The sequence below is a fragment of the Cetorhinus maximus genome, chromosome 4 (genome assembly GCF_964194155.1).
Source record: "Cetorhinus maximus chromosome 4, sCetMax3.hap1.1, whole genome shotgun sequence".
NCBI classification, from domain to species: Eukaryota; Metazoa; Chordata; class Chondrichthyes; order Lamniformes; family Cetorhinidae; genus Cetorhinus; species Cetorhinus maximus.
In genome coordinates this window covers 50,511,352-50,539,274 of record NC_135882.1, presented here as the reverse complement: position 1 = coordinate 50,539,274, position 27,923 = coordinate 50,511,352, and the positions used below count along the sequence as shown (strand labels likewise).

Below are 27,923 nucleotides of genomic sequence, written 5' to 3'. Positions count from 1 at the left end.
TCACTTCCTCACTTTTCAATTCCAAACCCCTTGAGATAAAAGCTAACATTACATTTTGCACCTGTAAACTAATTCTTACTAATTTGTATACATGGATATCCAAATCCCTGTACTCCACATTTCTTAGAAAATATCCAAATTTGTTTTTCTCAGATTCAAAGTGGATGACCTCACACTGAACTGCATCTAGCATAGTTCTGTTCATTCATTGAGTATGCCTATGTTCCTTCGTAACTTCCTGCGCCCACCCACAAAACATACTGTGCCACCGTAGTGTCATCTGCAAACTTGGCTATATAGTTCTCTATTTCTTCCTCCAAGTCATTAGTATGCAAAGTAAAAAGCTGAAGTCCCAGCATAGATCCTGAGGGAACACCACTTGTCACATCCTAATCAGAACAAACTTTTAATCCTACTTCCTAATCAGTTACCATTCCACATCACAAAGGTTACCTCCAAATCCATGAGCTCTCATTTTTGCGAATAATCTCTTACACTGAACTTTTCAAATGCCTTCTGAAAATCCGTATAGACAATGTCCATAGTTACTCCACTATCCAACATGTTAATCACCTCCTCGAAAATTTAATTAGATTAGTCAGATATCACCTACTCTTCACAATCTATGCTGATTCTTTTCAATCAACTGATACCTCAGTCACTGTCTTTGATAAGATGCCAATAACTTATGGACAATTATAAAGCTGATCTTGGTTTGGTTACCTGGTTTCTCTCTCCCACCCTTAAATAACGGAAAGATGCCTGCAATTTTTCAATGAAAAAGGCACGATTCCTAAATCTAGAGTGTTTCTGAAAATTATAACTAATGCATCTGGAATTTCATCCATTTATTTTAACACCCTGGGATCAAAACCATCAGCTCCTAGAAAATGCGTCTATCTTAAATCCCAGCAGCTATCTAGTTTCTCAAACTTTTTACATATCATTCCAGACTAATTTAAAATTTCAAATTTAAAACTTAAAAATAGAATGACCTATAAAGGGCTTTGTTGTGACATGATGCCATATTACAGGTAACATTTATGATGCAGTACTGAAAATTATCACATCTCCGTCCATAAAGGCATTAAGTAAAAATATTAAAATAGCAAATGAAGGCTACTTGCTATTGCACAGTATTTGCTGTGTTGCAAAAGTTTTACGCCTGATGAAAGTAAAGTTATTTATTTGATCTCAGTCAAGTTGGCAGTGGGCACCAAAGTGCTCCTTACTGGTCTATTCTGGTATTCTGCAGATGTGCTTTCTTTGATTTTCATCAAATAGTTCCTGCTGGAAGTGCACATCTATGGCCTTTGGGTGACAACAGGGTCTTGGTTGACTATGATAGCCTGCCATCTATGCCAAAATAACCCGCCAACAAGTTACTATTTAGACTTGCACATGAAGAAAAGCCTTTTTGGGCTGCCAGTTCTGAGCAACCATATCCTAACGCAAATCATCTTTACATGAAGAAATAAAAGCTGAATGCATTTTAAGTTTCATTAACACCTAGTGAATTGATATTTTATGGTTATACAGCTTGATAATATCCTGAAATTGTAACATTTCTAGGTTTTTTAAAAAAAAACCCAGCAAATTCAATACTGTTAACATTCAAAAGATGCAAAGAGTTTGCAGTCTAAATCTAAAAAACAGCAAGCCATTTTGGACCATTCTACACTAAAAACTTGAGCTTTTGCCCTTTTCTTTCAGACACATCCTTGCTTTCCATCACTTAGCTTCAGCACTTAGAACCACTGCAATGTCATACTTACTGCTTTGATTCATGGTGGCAGACTTCTAAGGTTGGATCATTGTAAATAAAAGCAGCTTCCAAATCATTTACTCTTACTCTGTAAATCCGGCATTGCTTGCTGTTCAGTTTTATTCTATTGAGGTTAGCAAGTGATGGGAATATGGTCAGCTCCACGTACCCCTGCAAACATAAAACATACAAAATTCTTGTTTAATATGTCTGAAATTATCTTATTTAGTATAAGATTTGAAAAATATAGTGGATACTTACTATAACAGACTTCCTCTGAAAGTTTATGTTATTTATGCAGACCACCTGGTGAGTTGTATAGAGACATAAATCAAAAGTAAATAACCGCTCAGCGTAGGGAAAGCTCATGCTAATTAATTTTAATTCATTTAAACAATAAGTTGGTATGGTTCAAACAGTTAGATTTGTTTGGGATGGGGGAGGGAGAAGGAAGTATAATAATACACTGAATACAAATTTGATCCTTTAGTTTAGACTCTGTCCTAAATTTCTCACCCTTATCAGTATAAGGTTTTCCAGACTTTTGGCAATTGGGTGAAAGGACATGCTTGGTGGTTACATACCACAATCTGAATCTGCACACAATTTTAAATATGGATTTGTTGTCTTAAACCGGACATTATTAAGAAATTCCAAGAATCTAAGTATATTTAACTAATTGTTCTTTTCAAAAGATAAATTCGCTTCCATGTGTGTGCTAATTATATTTATTGCTACTGTGGAAAGCAATAATAGAAATGAAATTGGGATTTAAGCTAATTTTATACCACATATTTGCAGATTATTCAAAATGTTTCCAAAGGTCAACTACAACAACTAGGATTACTTCCTTCCTTGTCATTCCATGCCAGTTTTTACCCTCCACTCCTCCCCCACACAAACACAAGCTGCATAATGGCCCACATTCTGCTGGCATCTTGTGGTGAGCTGCGAGTTGGACTTTTTCCCCACCCTTAATCCACAATTAACATTTCACCACAAATCCACTTGCTCTTCAAGCAATATCAGGCATCTGGGACCTTTCTGAAGGACAGGACCAAAAGTCCATCATCTTAACCAATTCAATTTAAGGATCTGAGTGGTTAGCAAAGTTTTGAAGTTTGGACACAAAACAAAAACAAAAATACCTGGAAAAACTCAGCAGGTCTGGCAGCATCTGTGGAGAGGAGCAGAGTTAACGTTTCGAGTCCGAATGACCCTACAACAGAACTAAGTAAAAGTAAACTTAGTTCTGTTGAAGGGTCATTCGGACTCGAAACGTTAACTGTGCTCCTCTCCACAGATGCTGCCAGACCTGCTGAGTTTTTCCAGGTATTTTTGTTTTGGATTTCCAGCATCTGCAGTTTTTTGCTTTTATATTTGAAGTTTGGACATCTGACTATTTAAAACAAGTTGATCACCAAATTACATGCAGGAAAGTGTGTGGTTTTAAGTTGTTTTCCCTATGGAACATAATACACAAACATACAAACAAAACAGTTTATGCTCAAACTCATGCAATATGTAGATTAAATTATTTCTTAAGCTCATGTGTTACTGGCGGAATGAACATTATAATTGTTGGTTACTTATACATTAGTGAACACACATTTGGGGGTTGGGGGAACTCTCAGTTCAGACAAACTGAAATTAATTTATCATCTACTTTATTCCAAGCCAGAATCCACCACAAAACAATTTAACAAATCAGTTTAACTTGCATTCTGGCTGCATGCTCTATGTGGCATTTGTAAAACAATTATTTAATTACTAATTGCAAAGTTGGTGGCCATTGGAAACATAAATGATCTCATTAACAGGATGCTTACTACATTAAATAGCAGCCCTAACTTTCTGCAAGGAGTTTAATTTATTTTTACTCCCAAAAATAAACTTCACTCAAAATTTGTGAAGGAATATTCCAAAAACATTTCAAATTGAATATTACATAAAGTGCAATAAAATTCAGCTTTTCTCCATACAGTATGCTGAACTCTAAGACACCTCAACACAATTGCATACTTTTGATATTTACAATACACATTCCATGTTAAGCATACAACACAAGAGGTTCTACAGTTTCCAGCCCTTCAGTGTACTATAGCTGAAAGGCCTTAGGTGGTGGCCTTTTCCCATAGCACTTCTGCTGCAGCCTCCTCAAGCTTTCATGCATCCTTCAGCACCTAGTCCTGGAGAGGGCCAGTCTGCAAGACTTGGCCACGGACAATTCTTTGCATTAGAAGATCAAAGTTTCAGGCAGACCTAAGAGCATCTTTTACCGAGTTGATAGTCCTCCAGCCACAGCTGATGTTTGTCTTGGTGTGTGTCCCTGGGAACAGCCTGCAAAGCACACAGTCCTGCATCATGGAGATGCTGGGGATACACCTTGACAAATACCAAACCTTCTTTGTGAAGGCACATTCCAGAAGGGGGTGGACTACAGCCTCTTCCCCATTGCAGCCACTTCGAGGGCAATGTTTTACTCAATGCACATTGTTTTTTCAATATAGGACTGTTTTAAAACTGCTATATAAGCACAAGGAAAATTTTTTCAACAGCAGACTGATGTGAGTTTGCAACTGAGTTGGGAGTCCAAGGCAATGCACCGAAAAACATGTTTCAATTTAATTTCACATTACCACTGGACTTCATTCACTGCTGTTCGTAGATTTTGTGAAAAACTAGCAGATGCCAACATTCCCCAATGTGTGCGCGCGCACACAGGGAAAAAAAACGTCCAGGATGTCTTCCCTCCAAATTGACAGTAACTTCATAGCTATCTTCCGAACACTAACAAATTTAAACAGTAGAAATTAGCTAAAAGCTGGAAGCTCTAAAGCAACATAAACTTCCCCATCAAATATCCAGTTAAGAAAATACAAGACTTCCTTCAATTATATACACTAGGATTCTACATTGTTGTACGAAGGTACATCCCTCAATGTACCCTGCTGACTGAGAATCACATGCCACTCTACAAAGTGACAACAGAGCTCTCTGCACATGTGCTCCTTCAACAGTTTCCAAATGCTGCTCAAATCTTACATTCCATGAGCCCATTTTGAAAATGAAAAAACATTAAAGAAATTCAGTTTTAAAAGTTCCCAATAATCCAATTGCCTGGTGTCCCACCATACTGGTGGTGGTCTTACATCTCTTAGCTTCAATTCATAGGTTCTCAATCTGGGGTTCATGAGGTTATCAGGTTTCCATCTACCTGGAGGCACACATACTGTACCTCATGATCAGCATCTCAAACTGTACTCTATTCCATATTATTTCTCAGTAAAAATGAATTAAACACAATAGTGCATTTTCACTTTGGTAGCTGGCTCCATCAGAGGTTAGGATGGGGTCCGCAGGAACGTGTCACTATTGACAGGGGTCACAACTGCAGAAAATTTTGAAAGCATTATCAGTGCATATGAGTCAAATTGTAAAAGTATTTACATTTATAAAACAGCTTTCATGCACTCAGATTATTTCAAAACATTTTATCATTCTTAAAATGCTGTAACATAGGAAACATGGCAGCCAATTTAGGCACAGCAAGGAAATAATGACCAGATAATCTGTTCTTGTGATGTTGGTCGAGAGATAAATATTGGTCAGGACACCAGGGAGAACTCCTCAGTTCTTCTTCAAAATAGTGCTCTGGGATCTCTTACAAAGCAGCAGGTTAGCATGTTGGGGGGTGGATTCATCTTCATGGAAAATTATGAAAAAACTGAAAAGAAAGGAGAGCCCAAGAGAGGCTATTAAAGTCCCCAGAACACAAAATAGGACAGAGTGTTTGGAAAGGGCTAGGAATCTAACTTCGAGCACATCAGATAAAGGGACGACAATGAGAAAAGGGACGGGAAATACAGGACTGAAGGTGTTGTATCTGAATGCACACAGTATACGAAATAAGGTAAATGAGCTTGTGGTGCAGATTGAAATTGGCAGGTATGATGTGGTGGGCATCACAGACACATGGCTGCAAGGGGATCAGGACTGGGAGCTAAATATCCAAGGATATACATCCTATCGAAAAGATAGGCAGGTTGGCAGAAGGGGTGGGGTTGCTTTGTTAGTAAGAAACGAAATTAAATCGATAGCAAGAAATGACGTAGGGTCAGATGATGTAGAATCTGTGTGGGTAGAGTTGAGGAACCGCAAAGGTAAAAAAACCATAATTGGAGTTATGTACAGGCCTCTGAACAGTAGTCAGGATGTGGGGCACAAGATACACCAGGAGATAGAAAAGGCGTGTAAGAAAGGCAAGGTTACAGTGATCATGGGGGATTTCAATATGCAGGTAGACTGGGAAAATCTGGTTGGTAGTGGATCCCAAGAAAAGGAATTTGTAGAATGTCTACGAGATGGCTTTTTGGAGCAGGTTGTGGTGGAGCCCACTAGGGAACAGGCAATTCTAGATTTAGTGATGTGTAATGAGGCAGATTTGATAAGGGAGCTTAAGGTGAAGGAACCCTTAGGAGGAAATGTCCATAATATGATAGAATTTACCCTGCAATTTGAGAGGAAAAAGCTGGAATCAGATGTAACGGTATTACAGTTGAATAAAGGCAACTACAGAGGCATGAGGGAGGAGCTGGCCAGAATTGACTGGGAGATGAGCCTAGCAGGAAAGACAGTGGAACGGCAATGGCATGAGTTTGTGGGAGTAATTTGGGAGACACAGCAAAAATTCATTCCTAGGAAAAAGAAGCATACTAAAGGGAGGACGAGGCAACCATGGCTGACAACAGAAGTCAGGGACAGCATAAAAGCTAAAGAGAAAGCATACAATGCGGCGAAGAGCAGTGGGAAACCAGGGGATTGTGAAGCCTACATAGACCAACAGAGGACAACTAAAAAAGAAATACGGAGGGAGAAGATTAAATACGAGGGTAAACTAGCCAGTAATATAAAAGAAGATTGCAAGAGTTTTTTAGATATATAAAGGGTAAGAGAGAGGCAAAAGTGGACATTGGGCCGCTGGAAAATTACGCTGGAGAAGTAGTAGTGGGGAACAAAGAAATGGCAGAGGAACTGAATAGGTACTTTGCGTCAGTCTTCACGGTGGAAGACACGAGTGACATCCCCAAAGTTCAAGAGAGTTGGGGGGCAGAGGTGAGTATGGTGGCCATTACCAAGAAGAAGGTGCTAGGAAAACTGAAAGGTCTGAAGGTGGATAAATCACCTGGACCAGATGGATTACACCCCAGAGTCCTGAAGGAGATAGCTGAAGAGATAGTAGAGGTGTTAGTGGTGATCTTTCAGGAATCACTGGAGTCAGGGATGGTCCCAAAGGACTGGAAAATCGCTAATATAACCCCCCTGTTTAAGAAGGGAGTGAGGCAAAAGACGGGAAATTACAGGCCGATTAGCCTGACCTCAGTCGTTGGTAAGATTTTAGAGTCCATTATTAAGGATGGGATTTCAGAATACTTGGAAGTGCATGATAAAATAGGGCAAAGTCAGCATGGTTTCATCAAGAGGAGGTCATGCCCGACAAATCTGTTAGAATTCTTTGAGGAGGTAATGAGTAGGTTAGACAAAGGAGAGCCAATGGATGTTATCTACTTGGACTTCCAGAAGGCCTTTGACAAGGTGCCGCACAGGTGGCTGCTCAGTAAGATAAGAGCCCATGGTGTTAGAGGCAAGGTACTAGCATGGATAGAAGATTGGCTGTCTGGCAGGAGGCAGAGAGTGGGGATAAGGGGGTCCTTCTCAGGATGGCGGCCAGTGACTAGTGGAGTTCCACAGGGGTCAGTGTTGGGACCACAACTTTTCACTTTATACATTCATGATCTAGATGAAGGAACTGAAGGCATCCTGGCTATGTTTGCAGATGATACAAAGACAGGTGGACAGGTGGAGGGACAGATAGTATTGAGGAGGCGGGGAGGCTGCAGAAGGATTTGGACAGGTTAGGTGAATGGGCAAAGAAGTGACAGATGGAATACAATGTGGGGAAGTGTGAGGCCATGCACTTTGGTAGGAAGAATAGAGGCATAGACTATTTTCTAAATGGGGAGAGAATTCAGAAATCTGGAGTGCAAAGGGACTTGGGAGTCCTAGTCCAGGATTCTCTTAAGGTTAATTTGCAGGTTGAGTCGGTAGTTAGGAAGGCAAATGCAATGTTGGCATTTATTTCGAGAGGACTAGAATATAAAAGCAGGGATGTGCTGCTGAGGCTTTAATAAGGCTCTGGTCAGACCACATTTAGAATATTGTGAGCAATTTTGGGCCCCGTATCTCAGGAAGGATGTGCTGCCCCTGGAGAGGGTCCAGAGGAGGTTCACGAGAATGATCCCAGGAATGAAAGGCTTAACATATGAGGAACGTTTCAGGACTCTGGGTCTATACTCGATGGAGTTTAGAAGGATGAGGGGGGATCTGATTGAAACTTACAGAATACTGAAAGGCCTGGATAGAATGGACGTGGGGAAGATGTTTCCATTAGTAGGAGACTAGGACCCGAGGGCACAACCTCAGAGTAAAGGGAAGGCCTTTTAGAACAGAGATGAGGAGAAACTTCTTTAGCCAGAGATTGGTGGATCTATGGAATTCATTGCCACAGAAGGCTGTGGAGGCCAGGTCATTGAGTGTATTTAAGACTGAGATAGATAGGTTCTTGATTGGTAAGGGGATCAAAGGTTACGGGGAGAAGGCGGGAGAATGGGGTTGAAAAACTTATCAGCCCTGATTGAATGGCGGAGCAGACTCGATGGGCCGAATGGCCTAATTTCTGCTCCTATGTCTTATGGTCTTACATCCACCCAAGGGGGAAGATGAAACCTCAGCTTATACATTTTACCCAAAGGACAGCAGCTCCAACAGTGCAACATTGAATTGTCAGCCAAGATCATGTGCTCATACCTCTGGGATGGGCTTTGAATACAGTACAAACTTTCTGATTCAGAGGCAAAAGCACTCCCACCAGTTGCAGACATGATTCTGGAGTAATGCTACTAGGTTTTGTGCCAATGGGCACCATAAAAGCCAATGTGTGTTCTGAAACAGGGATTCCAGCACAGAATAAAATGAATTCTGTGCCACTGCTTTAACAGTTAAATTGGAAACATTCTGATCATCACGTACTTAGCTTTGGCACTGATTTCATAGGAACAGGGGTAGGCCATTCAGCCCCACAAACCTGTTCCACCATTTCCAATATCCTGTGTGTTAACCCTGAATGGCTTAGCTCTAATGTTAAGTTTGTACTCCTATATTATATCCTATACACCTCAATTACATCACCTTTGATGTTCTGTACACAAGACAATAAAAGCCATGTTTATGCAACTGTCCTCATAACTTAACCAATTTAGCCCCAGTACCATTCTGGTGAATCTGTGGTGCATCCCCTCCAAGGTCAATATATCCTCCTTCCCAAAGTGCAAAGAACAACACTCCAGAGGCAGTCCAACCAAAGCTTTATATAACTGCAGTATAACTCTCACCCGCTTTTGCATATTAGCCTTTTGAGATAAAAATTTACATTCTGTTTCTCACTCTTGTATACTTTTAGCATGTTTAACTATTTTTGTACCTGTCCATTCGCTTTTTGGCTACTGCACATGAATGCCTAAGTTACACAGAATACACAATACAGCAAAAAAAGCCATTCAGCTCAACCAGGCCATGCAGAATTTATGCTCTACTCAAGTCTCCTCCCATCCTTCCTCATCTAACTCTCCCTTCTCCTCCAGCTCCTAGCTTGCCATTTATGCCTTTGACCGCCTTTATTAAGTCAAAAAAAAACAAAAATAGTTGGAAAAACTCAGCAGGTCTGACAACATCTGCGGAGAGGAATACAGTTAACGTTTTGAGTCCGTGTGACTCTTCATCAGAATTTCCAGCATCCGCAGTATTTTGCTTTTATTAAGTCCAATGTAGGTGACCTCTCACTCTCCTACATTGAATTCCATTCATCAGTTTTGCCCACTCACTTAATCTATCAAAGTTCTGTTGAGGCTTTCTGCTCTGAGCTACATTACTTACTGACACTGAACAGTCAACTAAAGCGGATATACCCTGACTCTTTAATCAGGTTGAACCTAATGGGACACGATCTCTGACCATTATACCCCTAGCTTACTGCCTCCACTGCTGAATGTTTATTCATAACACCTTCATCTCTTTAAGTATCAGTTTACCTAATGCTCTTCTCACCAGGCCCTTCAAAAACTACCTATTTCCAGAATTTCACAACACAAGGCTCTACTTGCATCATGTACACTCGTACCAAACTCCACATGCCTCACAGAATTAAGATCCTCATCTCAATATATTACTTCCACCTCCATAATATCACCTTTGTCCATCCTCATCCCAGATTTTATTACCTCCTGACAACTATGTCAAGGCTCTCATGACTGGCCTCATACCTTGCACCCTTTTGTAAATTCAAGCTTCCAAAACTCTGCTGTTCATAGCCTCTAGAACCTCTTCCAGTCCTGCATTCCTCTAAGAACTATGCATCACTTCAGTTTTGACCTTGTGTATTCCAGATTTCCAACATCCCCATCATTAGTGCCCATCCTAAACTTTTGGATAAAAACAAAATTTTGGAAATACTCAGTGGGTCTGGCAGCAGCTGTGGAGAGAATGAGTTAACATTTCGAACTGAATATGATTCTTCTCCAGAACTGAAGGAAGGTAGAAATGTGATGGGTAAAATGGCATCTAAGGCAGGGGAGGGGAGGGGGGAGTAGGAACAAAGGGAAGGTCTGGGATAGGGTAAAGGGCAGGAGAGATTAAATGACAAAAATGAAATGGAACAAAAGGCAAAGGGAGCTGGAATGGTTGCAATTAAAGAGGCAAAGCATTTGTCCAGAATGAGTGTGAATGGCAGAATAATGAACAGTTCTGTCTGAAAGCAAAAACATGAAAAACAAGATGCAGACTGATGCATGACAAAAAAAAGAATCAAAATATGGGACAGAGTTCATGGTCTGAAATTGTTGAACTCAATGTTGAGTCCTGAGGGCTGTAAAGCACCTAATCGGAATAGGAGGTGTTGTTTCTCAAGCTTACGTTGAGATTCACTGAAATACTGCAGCAGGCCAAGGACAAAAATGAGTGAGATATCAAGATGGTGAATTAAAATGGGAAGCAGCTGAAAGCTTAGGGTTATGCTTGTAGACTGAGCAGAGGTGCTCCACAAGGCAGTCACCCAATCTACATTTAGTCTTCCAACCTTGAAGAGGCCACACTGCGAGCAGAAAATATACTAAAGTAAATCATTGCTTCACTTGGAAGGAATGATTGGGGCCTTTGACAGTGAAGAGAGAGGAGGTAAAAGCACAGGTATTACACCTTCTGCAATAGCATAGGCTGTTGTGGGATGGGTACATGGTGTTGGGGGTGAGGTGTGGACCAGGGTATCATGAAGGGAATGGTCCCTTCGGAATGCTAACAGGGGAAAATGCATTTGATGGTGGCAACATGCTGGGGTTAGTGGAAATTACCCTTTGAATGTGGGGGTTTTGAAGGTGGAGTGGAAAGTGAAGACAAGGGGACATTAGTGCGGTTCTGGGAGATTGTTTGGAAACGGTGAAGGACCCTGTCTGGATTTGTGGGGGGGGGGGAGCGATAAAGAGGATCTTCGGTGGAGAATGGAGGAAGACATATCAGAAACACTGCTGTGGAAGGTTGCATCATCAGAATAGATGCAACAGAGACAGAGAAACTGGGGGAATGAATTGGGGTCCTTATAGATGGCAGGATGTAAACTAGTGTAGTCGAAGTAGCTGTGTGGAGTCGATGAGCTTATAACAGACAGCCTATCCCCAGAAATGGAGGCAGAGAAGTCGAGGAAGTGTCTCACATGGACCATGTGAAGGTGAGGGAAGGGTAGAAATTGGAAGCAAAGTTGATGAAGCTTTTCAGTTCCAGGCAAGAGCAGGAAACGGCAGCGATAGTCAATGTACTGGATAAAGGGCTGGGGGAAGAGACCCGAGTAGGACTGGATCAAGCAATGTTCCACTTTCCCCACAAAAAGACAGGAATAACTAGGACCCAAGACCTTTTATTTGGAGGAAGTGAGGTAAGTTAAAGGAGAAATTGTTCAAAGAGAAAACAATTTCAACGAGATGGAGGGTGGTGAAGGTGGAGAGACTAGTTGGGTATCTATTTAAGGAAAAAATGGAGGCCCCTCAGACTGTCCTGGTGGGTGATGGATGTGTAGAGATTGGGCGTCCATAGTGATGAGGGGGCACTTCAGGCCAGGAGACTAGAAATTGCTGAAATAACATAGGGCATCAGAAGAGTCACAGATTTAGGTGGGAAGAGACTGGACAAAGTGAGTCAACATAGGAAGAAATAAGTTGTGGGCAGGAACATGATGAAATGATGGTTTGTCGTGTTTGTGAATTTTGGGAAGGAGGTAGAAGCAGGCTGTTTGGGGTTGCAAGATGAGGTGGGAAGTTGTGGAGCAAAGATCGCCAGAGGAGATGAGCTCAGTGACAGTCCTGGAAATGATTGCTGATGTTCAGTGGTGGACATCATAGTGCAGGGGGAGGTGGGAATAAGTGTCTAAGAGTTGACGCTCAGCCTCTGCAAGGTAGAGATCAATACACCAGACAACAATTAAGCTTTGAATATCCCTCCCCAAGCTTCCCCACTCTTCCTGCCTTACCTTTCCTAACATCTCACGACACTCAGTTTGATTGATAACATTATGAAATGCCTCGCGTCGTTTTACTGAGTTAAAGGAGCTATATAATTGCAAGCTGCTGTTATTGTTCAAATCGCTCCAAAACCTCTCTGGGAAACACACTAAGGGCAGATTAACTCTCTCTCTCTCTCTCTCTGTTATACCCCCCAGCCTCTGGATTTCCTTTCTCTCCCGTTCAAGAGCCTCTTTGCTTAAACCTTAAAGCCCCCATGAAATGATTGTGTTGCTACGTGACCCCCTCCCCCCTCCACGCCCGCCTTCAATTCAAAACGCAACTTCGAGATGCCCGGCCAGAACGTGGAGTGGGAAAATTTACATTGAAAAACACCAGAACGAGGAAAAATAGAAGGAAAAAAGATACTTATAATTTATAGGGCCTCGGGCTCTCGAACCCCTTGTCTCCCTTCTTCCTATTCATGTCTCTGGGCCGCGCTCACCGCTCGCATTCTGGGATAACTTGCACAAACGTCCGCACCACCGCCCCTTCTCATCGCTCTGAGTCTGTGCGCTGGTTGGGGGGGGGGCGGGGGTGGAGGAGGAGGGGGGGGGTTGGGGGGCGTGGCGATTGTCAATCACCCTGCTCCGGACAGAGCAGCGGCGCCTCGCTGTCTGTCAGCAGCCAGACCAACGCTCGCGCACTGTCGTCATCGCCCCTCCGCTCCCCCCCACCCCGCCCCCTCTCAAACGACTGTCAGCCAGAGCGGGCATTTTGATTCTGACCTTTAACCTCCGGCTCAAGCCTGCTTATTTTTAGTTTTTTTTAACCAACAAAATTGTCCCTAACCGACGCGAAAAACTCAAAACACCGCTTTTTCATACAAAATAAATTTCCAAGATGGCACGTTTGTTCTATAAAACAAAAAAAATCATGCAGATTCAGAGATCAGAAAAAAAAATGCGCGGAGCTACGCGCACGCGTGAGGCGGAAATAAACTGCTGTGGATTGCAGGGCGCCTTCGGTGTTTGAAGGAAACTGGTGCGCGATGGAGCGCAGGTAACTATTGGCGCTGAGAGTTGGCATAATGGGAAGCTGTATCCAAATGGCAGCCAGGGTTGAGTGAGAAATGAGAGTCATGGGGGAATTAAAGATATATGTTTCTTTATTTTCTTTAAACACTTAATTATAATGCTGGCGATAAGGGAAAAGGCTGTCTAATGAAGCCTCCAGGAATATGACAAACCATGGATGACAACTCTTCAGGCATCCCACAATTTCTTTTGAAAGAAAGACTTGTATTTATTTAGCACCTTTCACGATAACCTAAAGTGCTTTACAGCCAATTAAGTCCTTTTTTAAAAAAAATGTAGTTGCTTGGTCATGCATGAAATTGAGCAGCCAATTCCTGCTCAGCAAGTTCCCGCAAACAGCAATTTCATAATGACCAGATAATCTGTTTTTAGTGATGTTAATTGCAGGGTAAACAGTGGCAAGGCACCAGGAATAATCCCCTCAAATAATGCCAAGGGATCTTTTATATCCATCTGATAGAGAAGACAGGACCTCAGTTCAACATTTCATCCAAAAGACAGCACTCTCTCAGTACAGCCACTGGAGTGTCAGACTGGATTTTTGTGCTCTAAGCAACCTTCTGATTCAGAAGCAAGATTGCTACTAACTGAAATAAAAATAAAAATACCTGGAAAAACTCAGCAGGTCTGGCAGCATCTGCAGAGAGGAACACTTTTTTTTTGCAAAAATATACTTTATTCATAAAATATCTTCAACAACATTCCAAACCATTTCAAAATCACCATCACAAAAGTACAATCAGGTTCAATTTTTACAACATGTATCACGAAATGCATCAATACAATAAATGAATATTACAATCATTTGCAGACATTCATTTTGAGCTGTACAGCCCGAGGGGTTCTAAACAGTTCCCAGTCCCTCGATGCACTGTGGCAGAAAGGTCTTAGACAGCGACCTTTCCCCATTGCGCCTTTGCGGTGGCTGCCGCAAGCTTTAGTGCGTCCCTTAGCACATAGTCCTTGACTTTGGATTGTGCCAGTCTGCAACACTCCGTCGGGGACAACTCTTTACACTGGAAGACCAACAAGTTTCGGGCAGACCAAAGAGCGTCTTTCACCGAGTTGATGATCCTCCAGCTGCAGTTGATGTTTGTCTCGGTGTGTGTCCCTGGGAACAGCCCATAGAGCACAGAGTCCTGTGTCACAGAACTGCTCGGGATGAACCTCGACAGAAACCACTGCATGTCTCTCCAGACCTTCTTTGCAAAGGCACAATCTACAAGGAGGTGAACTTCCCCACCGCAGCCACCTCGAGGGCAACGTACCGAGGGGGTGAGACTCCTGATGTGTAGGAAGGATCTGACGGGGAGGGCCTTTCTCACCACCAGCCAAGCTACGTCTTGGTGCTTGTTGGAAAGTTCTGGCGATGAGGCATTCTGCCAAATGACTTTGACAGTCTGCTTGGGGAACCATCCCACAAGATCCACCCTCTCCTTTTCCTGCAGAGCCTCTAAGACGTTACGTGCCGACCACTGCCTGATGGACTTGTGGTCAAAGCTGTTTCTCTGCATAAATTTTTCCACGAGGGACAGGTGGTATGGCACGGTCCAACTACTTGGAGCATTCCGCGGCAGCGTGGCCAGACCCATCCTTCGCAACACCGGGGACAGGTAGAACCTCAGCACGTAGTGACACTTGGTGTTTTCGTACTGAGGGTCTACGCACCGCTTGATGCAGCCGCACAAAGGTGGCCATCAGTATGAGGGCAATGTTGGACACGTTTTTTCCCCCTTTATCTAGAGGCTTGTACATCGCGTCCACGGACACGATCCATTTTCAACCTCCACATAAAGCGAAAGATGGCTCGGGTGATCGCCACCACGTAGGAGTGTGGAATGGGCCAGACCCGCGCCACGTACAGCAACAGCGAGAGTGCCTCACACCTGATGACCAGGTTCTTACCCGCAATGGAGAGGGAGCGTCGCTCCCACATGCCCAGTTTCCTTTTCACCATAGACACTCGCTCCTTCCAGTTTCTAACGCATGCCCTGGTCCCTCCCCAGCACCTTCAGGCCGTCAGCCCTGACGGTGAAGGGGACAAAGGATCGGTCAGTTCCCGAAGAACATGGCCTCGCTCTTCCCACGATTTACCTTGGCTCCCGAGGCCAGTTCAAACTGGTCCCAGATGTGGATCAGTCTGCGCACCGACAGCGAATCCGAGCAGAAGACGACGACATCGTCCATGTACAGGGAGGCTTTGATCTGAGTGCCTCCACTGCCTGGGATGTTCACTCCTCTTATGCCCGGATCTTTCCTGATGGACTCATCAAAGGGTTCTATGCAACACATGAAAAGAACAGGGGAGAGAGGACAGCCCTGCCTGACTCCAGATTTAATAGGAAAGCTATCTGATTCCCACCCATTGATTGAGACTGCGCTACTGATGTTAGTGTAGAGCAGTTGGATCCAAATGCAAATTCCCTCCCCAAACCCCATTTTGGAGAGCACATCCACCATGTAGGTGTACGATATTCTGTCAAAGGCCTTCTCCTGATCCAGGCTGATGAGGCAGGTGTCCACCCCCCTGTCCTGCACATAGGTAATCGTATCCCTGAGCAGCACGAGGCTGTCAGAGATCTTCCTACCCGGCACCGTGCAGGTCTGGTCGGGGTGGATCACCAATTCCAGAGCGGATTTGACCCAATTGGCGATGACCTTGGACAGAATCAAGAAAGTGCACATTCAACAGTGAAATGGGTCGCCAATTTCTAATTTCCTCCCTTTCGCCCTTGTGCTTGTAGATGAGGGTGATAATGCCTTTCCTCATGGATTCTGACATACTGCCGGCCAGGAGCATACTCTCGTACACTTCTAGCATGTCTGGGCCGATCCAGTCCCACAGAGTTGAATACAACTCCACCGGCAAGCTGTCGCTTCCGGGAGTTTTACTCTTCTCGAAGGACTCAAGGGCCTTAGTCTGTAAATAAAGTTACTGTTTCTAACAAGGAGCCTGTCCAGTACACCAAGTTTATTACAGGGCCCCTTGCTTTTCCTGATATATGTTAATGGTGTACAGGGTACAATTTCAAAGTTTGTTGATGATATGAAACTTGGAAGCATTGTGAACTGTGAGGAGGATAGTGTAGAACTTCAAAAGGACATAGAGAAGTTGGTGGAATGGGTGGACAGGTCATAAGTGAAGTTCAATGCAAGGAAATATGAAGTGATTCATTTTGGTAGGAAGAACATGGGGAGACAATTTAGAATAAAGGGTATAATTCTAAAGGGAATACAGCAGCAGAGGGACCTTAGTGTGTAAGTTATTGAAGGTGGCAGGACAGGTTGAGAGAGCAGTTAATAAAGCATACTATATCTTGAGCTTTGTTAATAGGGGCATAGATTACAAGAGCAAGGAGGTTATGTTGAACTTATATAAGGCATTAGTTTGGCCTCAGCTGGAGTATTGCATCCAGTTCTGGGCACTGCACTTTAGGAAGGGTGTGAAGGCATTGGAGAGAGTACAGAAAAGATTCATGACAATGGGTGAGGGATGATGTATTTCAGTTATGAAGATAAATTAGAGAAGTTAGGACTGTTTTCCTTGGAGAAAAGAAGACTGAGAGGAGATTTGATAGAGGTATTCAGAAACATAAGGACAAAGTAGATAGGAAGAAACTGTTTCCACTTGTGAAATGATTGAGAACCAGGGAGCACAGATTTAAAGTAATTGGCAAACGAAGCAAATACAAAATGTGGAAAAACTTTTGCACCCAGCGAGTGGTTAAGGTCTGGAATGCACTGCCTGAAGAGTGTGGTGGAGGCAGGTTCAATCGAAGCATTGAAAATGGAATTAAACTGTTACCTGAAAAGGAAGAATTTCAGGGTTACGGGGAGAAGGTGGGGAATGGCACTAAGGGAATTGCTCATTCGGAGAGCCAGTGCAGACACAATGGGCTGAATGGCCTCCTGTGCTGTGACATTTCTGTGACTTGCAGAGAGTTAAAATTGGGCCCAGTGAGCAGACTTGAAATGCAAGGTTCTCTGTGCACTTAGTAGCTGAATCCTGTTTAACTTCCTCTGAATGTTTACTAAAGAACTAAGTGTATTAGGTGGAACAAAGACCCTGGAGTCTGTATTAAGTATAACTATTTTGGACGTGGTTATACCAATACCAGTAGAAACTACAAATAAAGTAAATGCAACTTTTTTCAAGCGTAATAAACAATGAGAGTTCCACTAAAAATGTTCATGTTGCAACACAATGTCAAATGGAAATGTAGCAAAAACAAAACCTGCAGACCAGGTAACAAATGCAAGGAAATTAGAACAGTTAATGGTTCAGGTAAATCACTGTGCAGACATACTTAACTTTGAAGAGGTTTCTTCCAGGAATGCTTACCTTGAAGAAATTCTGCTCCTCTCTTTGATGTGATTCCTGTTTGTTTTTTCTTACCCCGTTCATCTTCATTGCTATCACTCTCCCTTCTTGTGTTTAACCATGCATTTGCGAGGACTCAGAGCCACATCTCTTTCATTAGCAACTGTTTCTAGTTCTGGCTTATTCCACATTGATTTTCTCTTAAATTCTACCCTTTCTATTTCAGATCTACCCTTGAGTTCTAATGAAGGGTTGTACCTGAAACATTAGCTTTCTCCTTTCATTACAGATACTGCCTGACTGCTGAGTGTTGCTAGCATTTCCTGTTTTTGTTTCAGATTTCCAACGCTGCAGTATTTTATCTTTAGAAATGCAGCATACATTAATGAAATATGACAACTGTACCAGAAATCATGCCTTGAACTGTGTTCTTGAGATGGAAAGCATGTTCTTTTGGTAACATTGGAATATATTTTACATTACTTATGAATAAATTTTATATTTGGAAAATATATGACAAATCTCAATTGTGAAAAAGTAAGAGGTTTCTGTATGAGATATTGGATGGGATCATAGCGAGAGAGGAAATAAAAAGGAGTTTAGCATCTTTGAAAGTAGATATATCAACAGGCACAAATGAAATGTATCCCCGTCTGTTAAGAGAAGCAACGGAGGAAAGAGTGGAGGCTCTGACCATCATTTTCCAATCCACTCTGGCTACAGGCTTGGTGCAGGAGAGCTGCTAACTTTGCACGATTGTTTAAGAAGGAGGAACGGGATAAATCGAGTAATTACAGGCCAGTCAGCCTAACCTCGGTGGTGGGCAAATTATTGAAAAAAATTCTGGGGTCAGAATTAGTTGTCATTTAGAAAGGCACAGATTAGTCAGTGACAGTCAGTGTGGATTTGTTAAGAGATGGCTGTGTCTGACTGATTTGATTGATGCTCCTTCTTAACTCCTGAAATAATTCAATGAGGGGTTGTGACAAACTAGTCAGGAAAGTAAAAACCAAGGAAAAGTGGCAAGCTGAATACAAATTAGCTCACTGACAGTAGCCAAATGTAATGGTGGATTTTTGTGATTAAAAGGCTGTTTCCACTGGGGTTCTGCAGAGCCCAGTATTAGGCTCCTTGCTTTTTGTGGTATACATCAATAATTCAGACTTAACCACAGGGGACATGATTAAGAAGTTGGCAAATGATACAAAAATTAGCTTTGTGGCTAATTATGAGGAAGAAAGATATAGACTGCAGGAATATGTCAATGGACTGCTGAGATGGGCAGAAAATTGGCAAATGAAATTCAATCTGGAAAAGTGGGAGGTAACGCATTTGGGCACAGTGGTGTAGTGGTAATATCACTGGACTAGTAATCCAGAGGCCCAAGCTGATGCAATTTAAACTCAATTCAAAAAATCATTAAAAGCTAGTCTCAGTAACGGTGACCATGAAACTATCATTGATTGCCCATTAGGGGAGGAAGTCTGCCTGGTCTGGGGTGCATGTAACTTCAGACCCCCAGTAATGTGTTGACTCTTATCTGCCCTCTGAAATGGCCTAACATTTAGCAATTAGGGGTGGAAAACAAATGCTGACTTTGCCAGTGATACCCACATCCCATGAAATAATAAAAAAGGGAATACACAATAAATGGTAGGATACTGAGAAATGCAGAGGGGCGTTGGAGTGCGTGTCTACAGATTCCTGAAGATTGTCGGGAAGATAGATAAATGGTAAGAAGGTATAGTAGATACTTTATTAGCCGAGGCATAGCATATAAGAGCGGGGGTTATGCTAGAACTGTATAAAACACTTGTTAGGCTGCAGTTAGGGAACTGCATAGAATTCTAATCCCTGCGTTACAGGAAGAATGTGATTGCACTCGAGGGGGTACAGAAAAAATTTACAAAGATGTTGCCAGGACTGGAAAAATTTAGCCATGAAGAAAGATTGAATAGGCTAGGGTTCTTTCATTTGACACAGGAGATTGTATGGAGAACGTGTATAAAATCATGAGGGGCTGAGATAGAGTGGCTAGGTAGGACCCATTTTTCTTAGCAGAGAGGTCAGTGGACTTAGATTTAAAACATTCGTTGGAAGGATTAAAGGGGAGTTGAGGAGAAATATTTTCATTTAGAGGATGTTGGCGATCTGGAACTCACTGCTTGAATGGGTGGTAGAGGTCCCCCCGTGGCATTTAAAAAATTCCTGGATATGCAAATAGATTGCCCCATGTGCAGGAATTGAACATTCTTGGGCCAATGAAAAAGAGATAGTGGGCTCTAATTAAATGTTGGCAGCGAGGAACTTTGACATTTTTACAGAAATGATAAACACCATTCTTATTTTTAAGTGTTAGTATGCACTGCCAATGGGCAAAACTTGAAAGACCTGACACAGCCCTAAGAAAGTTAATAGTTCAAAAAACATTATATTGAAAAAAGTCATCGGCTAACTGTGAATGATCAAAGCCATTTGGCCCATCTTTATTAATCCATCCAGGCAGATACTAAAACATATGGCTATCTTAAATCATTCCAGACTTTCCACTTCAACTATTCTATTTTATGTTTTTATATTTTTCTATGTTCTGAGAGATCGGATATATAATTATTTGGACAGCCAAGGGCTGATTAAGGATAGTCAGCATGGCTTTGTGCATGGTAGGTCGTGTTTAACGAACCTTGTAGAGTTTTTCGAGGAGGTTACCAAGAAAGTAGATGAAGGAAAGGCTGTGGATGTTGTCTACATGGACTTTAGTAAGGCCTTTGACAAGGTCCCACATGGGAGGTTAGTTCAGAAGGTTCAGACACTCGGTATCCATGGAGAGGTTGTAAACTGGATTCGAAATTGGCTGTGTGGGAGAAGACAGTGAGTGGTAGTGGATGATTGCTTCTCAGACTGGAGGTCTGTGACTAGTAGTGTGCCTCAGGGATCTGTACTGGGACCATTGTTGTTTGTTGTCTATATCAATGATTTGGATGATAATGTGGTAAATTGGATCAGCAAGTTTGCTGATGACACTAAGATTGGAGGCGTTGTGGACAGCGAGGAAGGCTTTCAAAGCTTGCAGAGGGATCTGGACCAACTGGAAAAATGGGCCAGAAAATGGCAGATGGAATTTAATGCAGAAAAGTGTGAGGTGTTGCATTTTGGAAGGACAAACCAAGGAAGGACATACACAGTAAATGGTAGGGCACTGAGGAGTGCGGAGGAACAAAGGGATCTGGGAGTTCAGATACATAATTCCCTGAAAGTGGCGTCACAGGTAGACAGGGTTGTAAAGAAAGCTTTTGGCATACTGGCCTTCATAAATCAAAGTATTGAGTATAGGAGTTGGGATGTTATGGTGAGGTTGTATAAGACATTGGTGAGGCCAATTTTGGAGTATTGTGTGCAGTTCTGGTCGGCTAACTACAGGAAGGATATCAGTAAGATTGAGAGAGTGCAGAGAAGATTTACTAGGATGTTGCTGGGTTTTAAGGAGTTGAGTTACAGGGAAAGATTAAACAGGTTAGGACTTTATTCCTTGGAGTGTAGAAGAATGAGGGGAGATTTGATAGAAGTTTACAAAATTGTGAGGGGTATAGACAGAGTAAATGCGAGTAGGCTCTTTCCACTTAGATTAGGAGAGATAAGCACGAGAGGACATGGCTTTAGGGTGAAAGGGGAAAGGTTTAGGGGGAACATTAGGGGGAATTTCTTCACTCAGAGAGTGGTGAGAGTGTGGAACGAGCTACCACCTGACGTGGTAAATGCGGGCTCACTCTTAAGTTTTAAGAATAAATTGGATAGATACATGGATGGGAGAGGTCTGGAGGGTTATGGACTGGGTGCAGGTCAATGGGACTAGCGGAATAGCACAGACTAGAAGGGCCAAATGGCCTGTTTTCTGTGCTGTAGTGTTCTATGCTTCTATATGGAATTTCATTCCAAGTGTTGATGACTGTTTGAGGAATTTCATGATGTCAGTCCAAAAATTAGTTTCTCTAATTTGAATCTACTTCCCTTTGTTCTATTTTCACAATTTGAAGAAAAACTTCCATTTCCTTAACATTCATCTGCAACAACAACTCTCAGAGCAAGTCTGAGGGAAAACAGTCCCATAAACCAATAGGTAAAAGCAGTGAAGGGGAATCAGTGACTGTACTGTCCAGGAAGTCAGAAACAGAGTGCAAGATGAACAAAAGTGACATCCCTATCCTGATGAAAGTTCATTGCCCTGAAACGTTGGGCGGAATCAACCCAGATTTGCACCAAGTGAGGGAATGGGAGGGAAAGAGAATGTTTTACCCGCCGGCTTTTCACGCCGTATTGTCCCAATCCCGCCTCATTAATTATGCATTCCTGGGAAACGTGCCATTTCAATGGCAGGCGGGCTTTCATTTGCCCGTCTTGCCATCACCTCGCCACTTCAGAACACCGGGTACCATGTTTGAAGTACAGCCATGCTAACACCTCTGTGCTTCCAGACAAGGACAGTTGCACGGAAGACATGGCCCCGAAAGGCAAGAAGACTGCAGTCCCCCGGTTTAATGACGCGTCCCTGAGCACCTTTTGGATGCAGTGGAGGCCCGCCATGATGTCCTCTACTCCCGCTCTGGCTACAGGCGGGGCAGCAACTTCACCAATCCAATATGGGAGGCGGTGGTCAGCACCAACGCCCTACAAAAGAGGACAGCCACTCAGTGCTGAGAAAGGATGAATGATCTCCATTCCACCGGGACAAGTCACTCTTCTCATCACTCTCAACTCGCACACTCTCAAACCCATCACACGTTCACAGAGATCTCACTCACTGCTAGTTCAAGGAACATCACCATTCACTGTCACACAGATCTTCATTGCCCTTATCCCATTCATGAGACCACTCACCACCCACACACGCCAGGCATACTTATCATCTGGCCTGGCAAGTGTCCTGCTTACACTGTCTCTATCTCTATTCATGCAGGACAAGCTGGCACACAACAAGGAGAGGTTTTTAGCGGTGGAGGAATGGCTGAAATCAAGGTCCTTTGAAAACAGAGCCATCCAGCTGGCCAGAGAAGATCTGGACCTTTCCTGTGCTGATGGTAAGGTCTGCGGTGCTTTACCAAGTGAGGATCCAGCAGTGCAACATCCATCAGACACCATGCTGTGAGTGATGTGTCCTGTTCCACAGTCCCCTGCCATGCACTAATTATCTCTCCTTACTTTCACATGCACATCTGGGAAACGGCAGATGGAGCCCACGACCCAAAGCCCCCAATTAAGCCGCAAAGAAACCTTTTGAAGAGGAATCTGAAGGCGCCTTCATTGAAGACCCGTCACAGCGTTCACCCACACCCTCCACCAGTGCAGATACACACACCTCAGTGGGACCGAGCTTTAGAGTAGCTTTGGGATCACAATGTGGGAACATCAGGAAGGGATGTTCACTGTGCTTCTCAGATTGCAAGGCACGATGGAGAAATCTGTCTGCCTTCAGTCTGAGGTGATAGCGCCGGCATGCCAATGCACAGAGGTCAACACTGGTAGGATAACGGCAGCCATGGAGACCTTGGTCCAGAACATCAGTCCTGTATTGCTGCGCAGGCTTAAGTCCATCGTTGATGCCTTAGTTGGTCTCCAACAGTGTGTATACGAGAGGGTTGTGGGGCAGCTCGATCTCACTCTCACTCCAGGTACCCCTTCTCCTCCAAGGAGTCAGCTGGGGACCTCAGGCACCCAAAGGAAGGAGGATCAGCAGGTGCACAATGTGGGCCACCCACCCAGGTGACTCGGAGTGTCTGGCCCATCTGAATCCCCTCTTCCTGTGACCCCAGCAGCTCTAGCTTCACAAGTCGAGGACCATGCGACAGGACCCCGAAAGCAGGCTAGGGCCCTCCTGGTCTTGGCCCTCCAGAGGACGCCTGCCAAGGTCATCACAGATGGGGTGTAGCAGTCAGCTGGCTGCCTTCACCTCCGCTGTGGATGTCGGGGGAGCACCAAGACGTAGCGGCAGGGTTAGGAAGGTTAAGAAGATACAAAACAATTAAATTAAATTAACAAAATCAGGGACAAAGTAAAAGCAGCCCCTTAAAGGGAAACTAAAAACAAAAGACAAAATGCAAAGGAAACTCACCAACATCAAATCAAAATGTTATTAAAGGAGTCTATAAAGCACCCCAGTCCCTGCGGTGCCTGCCGAGCACGGGAGGCCTCAACAGTGCCGGCAGACACCGCGTGCTCCCTCTCCAGGGACACCCAGCCGCAGAAGAGGGACAAACAGTCGGGTCGGATGACTCCCTCAATTGCCTGCTGCCTGGACCTGTTAATGGCCAACTTGGCCAGGACCGGAGCAGGTTCACATGGAGGTCCTCCTCCCTCCCAGCTCCCCCTCTACACTGAGTGCCCATAGATCAGCAGCGTGGGGCTGAATTGCAAATAAAACAACAGTAAAAGATTTTTTAAATAACTGAAAAGAGAGTGCAGCCTACAACACCCTATATATGCATAGTCCACAAGGCCGCAAAAGATGCAGGTATATTGTGAACCGACATAGCCTACGGTTGCTGCTTGCAACACTTCCACCCAGGTCCCTGATGGAAAGTGGGAGGACACCCTGTAGAGGGCCCCCCACTGGGGACCTTTGCTGCCAGATGGCAACAAGGCACATCAGGGCATGTCCGGAAGGCGGGCGAGGGCAAGGAAGTGAAGGATGTGCAGCAGCAGCCCATATAGGAAACCCCTCCATGCCGTGCTAAAGGCCATGGAGGGCATTTCCGCGAGGCGACTCAGGTTGCGGGGCACCGGCTCCCGAGGGAGGGTTCGGGGCTTGGGGCCCATGTGGAATTCCGTCTGAGCAGGGGTACGCTCGGACAGAAGACCACCGTGTACCTACGTCACCTGGAGACCCAGAATGACATCAGGGCTAAGCATGACTGTCCTAAGGTCATGGATGGCATTGGCCACAAGCCGGACGTCCACGGACGCGCGATGCACCAACTCCTGTGGCAGCATCCAGCCCACTCCTCCGCCACCCAGCACGCCCCCAATCCTGGTCACCCCAGAAGCCACTGCCCTCTTTTCCACCAGCCACTGAAAAGGATGGAGCGGCGGATTCCTGAGCAGCGGCTCTCTGATGATAGCGGAGAACTGCGTCACGAGGCGGCCATGTTCCGGACTTTGATCAGGTCCTGATAAAAGGATGAAGGCCCCTCCAGCCTACAAACAGGAGCTGCACGTCATAATTCAGGCCGTGCACCTGGTGGAAGAAATACGTCGCCAGGACACACCATGTCAGAGAGGGCTCAACGCAAAGGTATCGCTGCAGGGCCTGAAGGCAGAAAGTCGCCACCTGGGTGCGTAGGCACACCAGCGCCTGACCACCCCCCCTAAGCGGGAGATTCAGAACCTCAGCAGCGACCCAGTGCAGCCTTTTATGCCAGAAGAAGTCGACTATTTTTGTGACAAAATCCTGGGGAGGGGTCAAAGTGACCAGCTGGTACCACAGCATGACGGCAATCAGCTGGTTTATGACCAGAACTCAACTGCCGTAAGACAGCACTCAGAGCTGTCCTGTCCAGCGCTGCAGGTGAGTGGTGACTTTGGTCTCCAGTTCCTGCCAGTTCGCCAGCCAGGATTCCTCAGCAGGGCAGAGGTGGACCCCCAGGTAGAGGAGGCTGGTCCTGCTCCAGGTAAAAGGCCTGAGCTCCTCGGGTAGGGGATCCATCTGTCACAGACCGACCAGGAGTCCAGAACACTTATCCCAGTTGATCCTGGCAGAGGACGTGGCAGAGTAGACCTTCTGGCGCTCGCGCATCCTCCACAGGTCAGCCAGATCGGTGAACATGAGGAATACGTCATCGGTGTAAACCGAGAGGACCACCATGATGTCCGGCCCGTGCAGAACTAATCCCAACAAACTCCTCCGCAAGAGGCACAGGAAAGGCTCCACACATATAGTTGGCCAGACAGGGGGCAGCTGGAATGCACTCCTCTCCCAAAGTGAAGGGACGCCGTCAGGGACCTTGTTAACCTTAACCTTAATTAGACACTCTGTGGCAGTGTAGAGAAGTCAGATCCTGGCGACGAAATACCTCCCAAACCCGAATGCTCGCAGAGTCCTGAATAAATATTCACGATCCACCCTGTCAAACACCTTCTCCTGGTCAAGAGACAGGAAGGCGCTTGACAGACCGGTCCTATGGGAAAAGTGGATAATGTCCTGGACCAGATAGATGTTATCAAAGATGGTGCAGCCCGGAACTGTGTAGGACTGGTAAGAGTGGATCATGTGGTCCAGCATGGTGCCAAGGCGAGAAGACATTGCTGTGGCAAAGATTTTGGCCAGACGTCCACCAAGTCGAAGGACCCGACCAGGTCCCTCAACTTACTCACACCTAGCAAGCGGTGCTGGGCACCGTGACGGTCCCTAGCCCCGAGGGTACAGTTGAAATCCCCCCACCCCCCCGAGGACAATGCACTCGCCTGTGCCAATGGAGCCGAGATGAGTAGACACTTCTCTAAGGAAGCTCGCTTGCTGCTGCACGCCCAGGGGAGTGTACACATTCACAAAGTGAAGCGCCACACCCCCTAGGCGCACAGTAAGGTGTAGCAACTGGCCTGGCCCCGGCTCCTTGACCCCCAAGATCTCCAGCTGAAAATGTGGGGCCAACAAGATAGCCAGCCCGCCAGAATTGGAGGCTAGGTGACTCATGCAAACACCCCCCTCGCCACTCCAGGAGCCACGTAGCTTTGTCTCCCGGAACGGTATGGGTTTCCTGCAGGAAGCACGCCGCTTCCTTCCCGTCTCAGAGGACCGAGAAGTTCTAGAACCTGCGGTGTGCGTCCCTGCTGCTGTGGATGTTGAGGCTTGCTATGGTAGTCTTCATTGTCAGAAGAATGTGCTATCATCAGCATGCCTGGTGTAAGAAGGAGAGGACTATTTTAATCCTCTCCTTCAGGAGCCCAGCGAAAAACGTGTGGTCCCTCCTCTTAGCGTTCCAGTCCAGCCCAGGGGCCTTGGGGGCCTCAGGGGCGGACCAGAATACAAGAGGAAAAGGATGCCACCGGTCCAGGGCTGACTGGACTCTGTCTCAGCGACTGTGATTACTCGCCAAAAAATCCTGGAGCTCCCGTAAAGGGATGAGGGGAGAATCTGTGGGGGGCACCAGGATCCACCACCTCACCCGACAATGACTCTAAGTCATCCCCAGTGCTCACCACCAAAACCCTGTCCTCCTCCAGGTTGTCACCTCCAGGTTCCAACCCCTCCCCCGTATTCAGAGCTGCCAGTCGTCTCCACCTCCACCTCGATCCCACCCCCAGGATCAAGGGCAGAGGGCTCCTCTCTGGTCTTCTCTTGGGGATGTGGGCCAAAGGGCGGGAGTCTCTCAGAGCCCCGCTCCCCCCACAGGCACTGGATTGCCCAGCGAGTCTGGAGAAAGCTCCAGACCTAGGACGGAGGCGCCTGGCGCTGAAGGTTGGGAGGGAGCCAGGAGGCCTTCCTCACCACCGCCGCCTGATGACCCAGCGGTCGGGGCCATGAAGGGACTGCCGCAGTCCCTCAGCAGGCCAGATGGCATCTCGGGGAAACAAGGTGGGTCGGGGTGGGGCACCACCTCAAGGGCGATACCCTCATTGACCCCCGAGGGACCCTGCTCAGGGGACTGCAGCAAGGGAATGGGGGTTTTGGCTCGCCCCAGAGGGCAGAGCGAGGACTTATGGGGCGGAGTCGCCACCATCACTTCACTGGGGGGGAGGGGACACATCCGACCTGGCAAGTCGCGAAGTCTTACCCCTCCAAGGGGTGGCGTCTGTTCCGGGGTAGGCTGAGTGCTGGGGAGACCTTCATCTGCAAGGCCCCCACCGCCTCGTCTAGCCCCTCTGGATGCTCCGCCCTCTGGGGTTTGGGCAGGTCTACCCTCCTTAGGAGGACCACCGGCTCAGCGTCGCGTGCCCCTCGACCACAGGACGCGGGGACGACGCCGGGCCCAGCACATGGCGCTGAGGCGCACACTGGCACAGGAGCACGTGCGGACATGTTACTGGGGCCGGTTGATGTTTTTACCCCCGAGCTGGTGTTTTCAAGAGTCTGGGGATCAGGGCGGGTTTGGGGGGTCTGGGTGGCCGTCTCCAGGTGGCGGGTCGTCCTCCGTGCCTTCTTATGGTGC

The 27,923-nt window shown here is 45.4% G+C and overlaps 1 protein-coding gene across 5 annotated transcripts in view; it reads right to left on the bottom strand.

Moving 5' to 3' along the window:
* taf2 (TAF2 RNA polymerase II, TATA box binding protein (TBP)-associated factor) overlaps positions 1–12,931 on the bottom strand; it is a 123,338-nt gene extending 110,407 nt beyond the window's left edge. For 3 of the 5 annotated variants that reach the window (XM_078540168.1, XM_078540169.1, XM_078540171.1), the window contains exons 1-3: positions 12,800–12,931; positions 2,027–2,081; positions 1,776–1,936 (exon numbers count right to left, since the gene is read on the bottom strand). In XM_078540168.1, the coding sequence (XP_078396294.1) occupies positions 1,776–1,936; positions 2,027–2,081; positions 12,800–12,852 (269 nt within the window). In that variant the 5' untranslated portion in view covers positions 12,853–12,931. Of the gene's footprint in view, positions 1–1,775; positions 1,937–2,026; positions 2,082–12,799 lie in introns of those variants that run through there. The other 2 variants (XM_078540172.1, XM_078540170.1) reach the window with 2 other exon arrangements.
* Between the last annotated feature and the right edge of the window lie 14,992 nt (positions 12,932–27,923).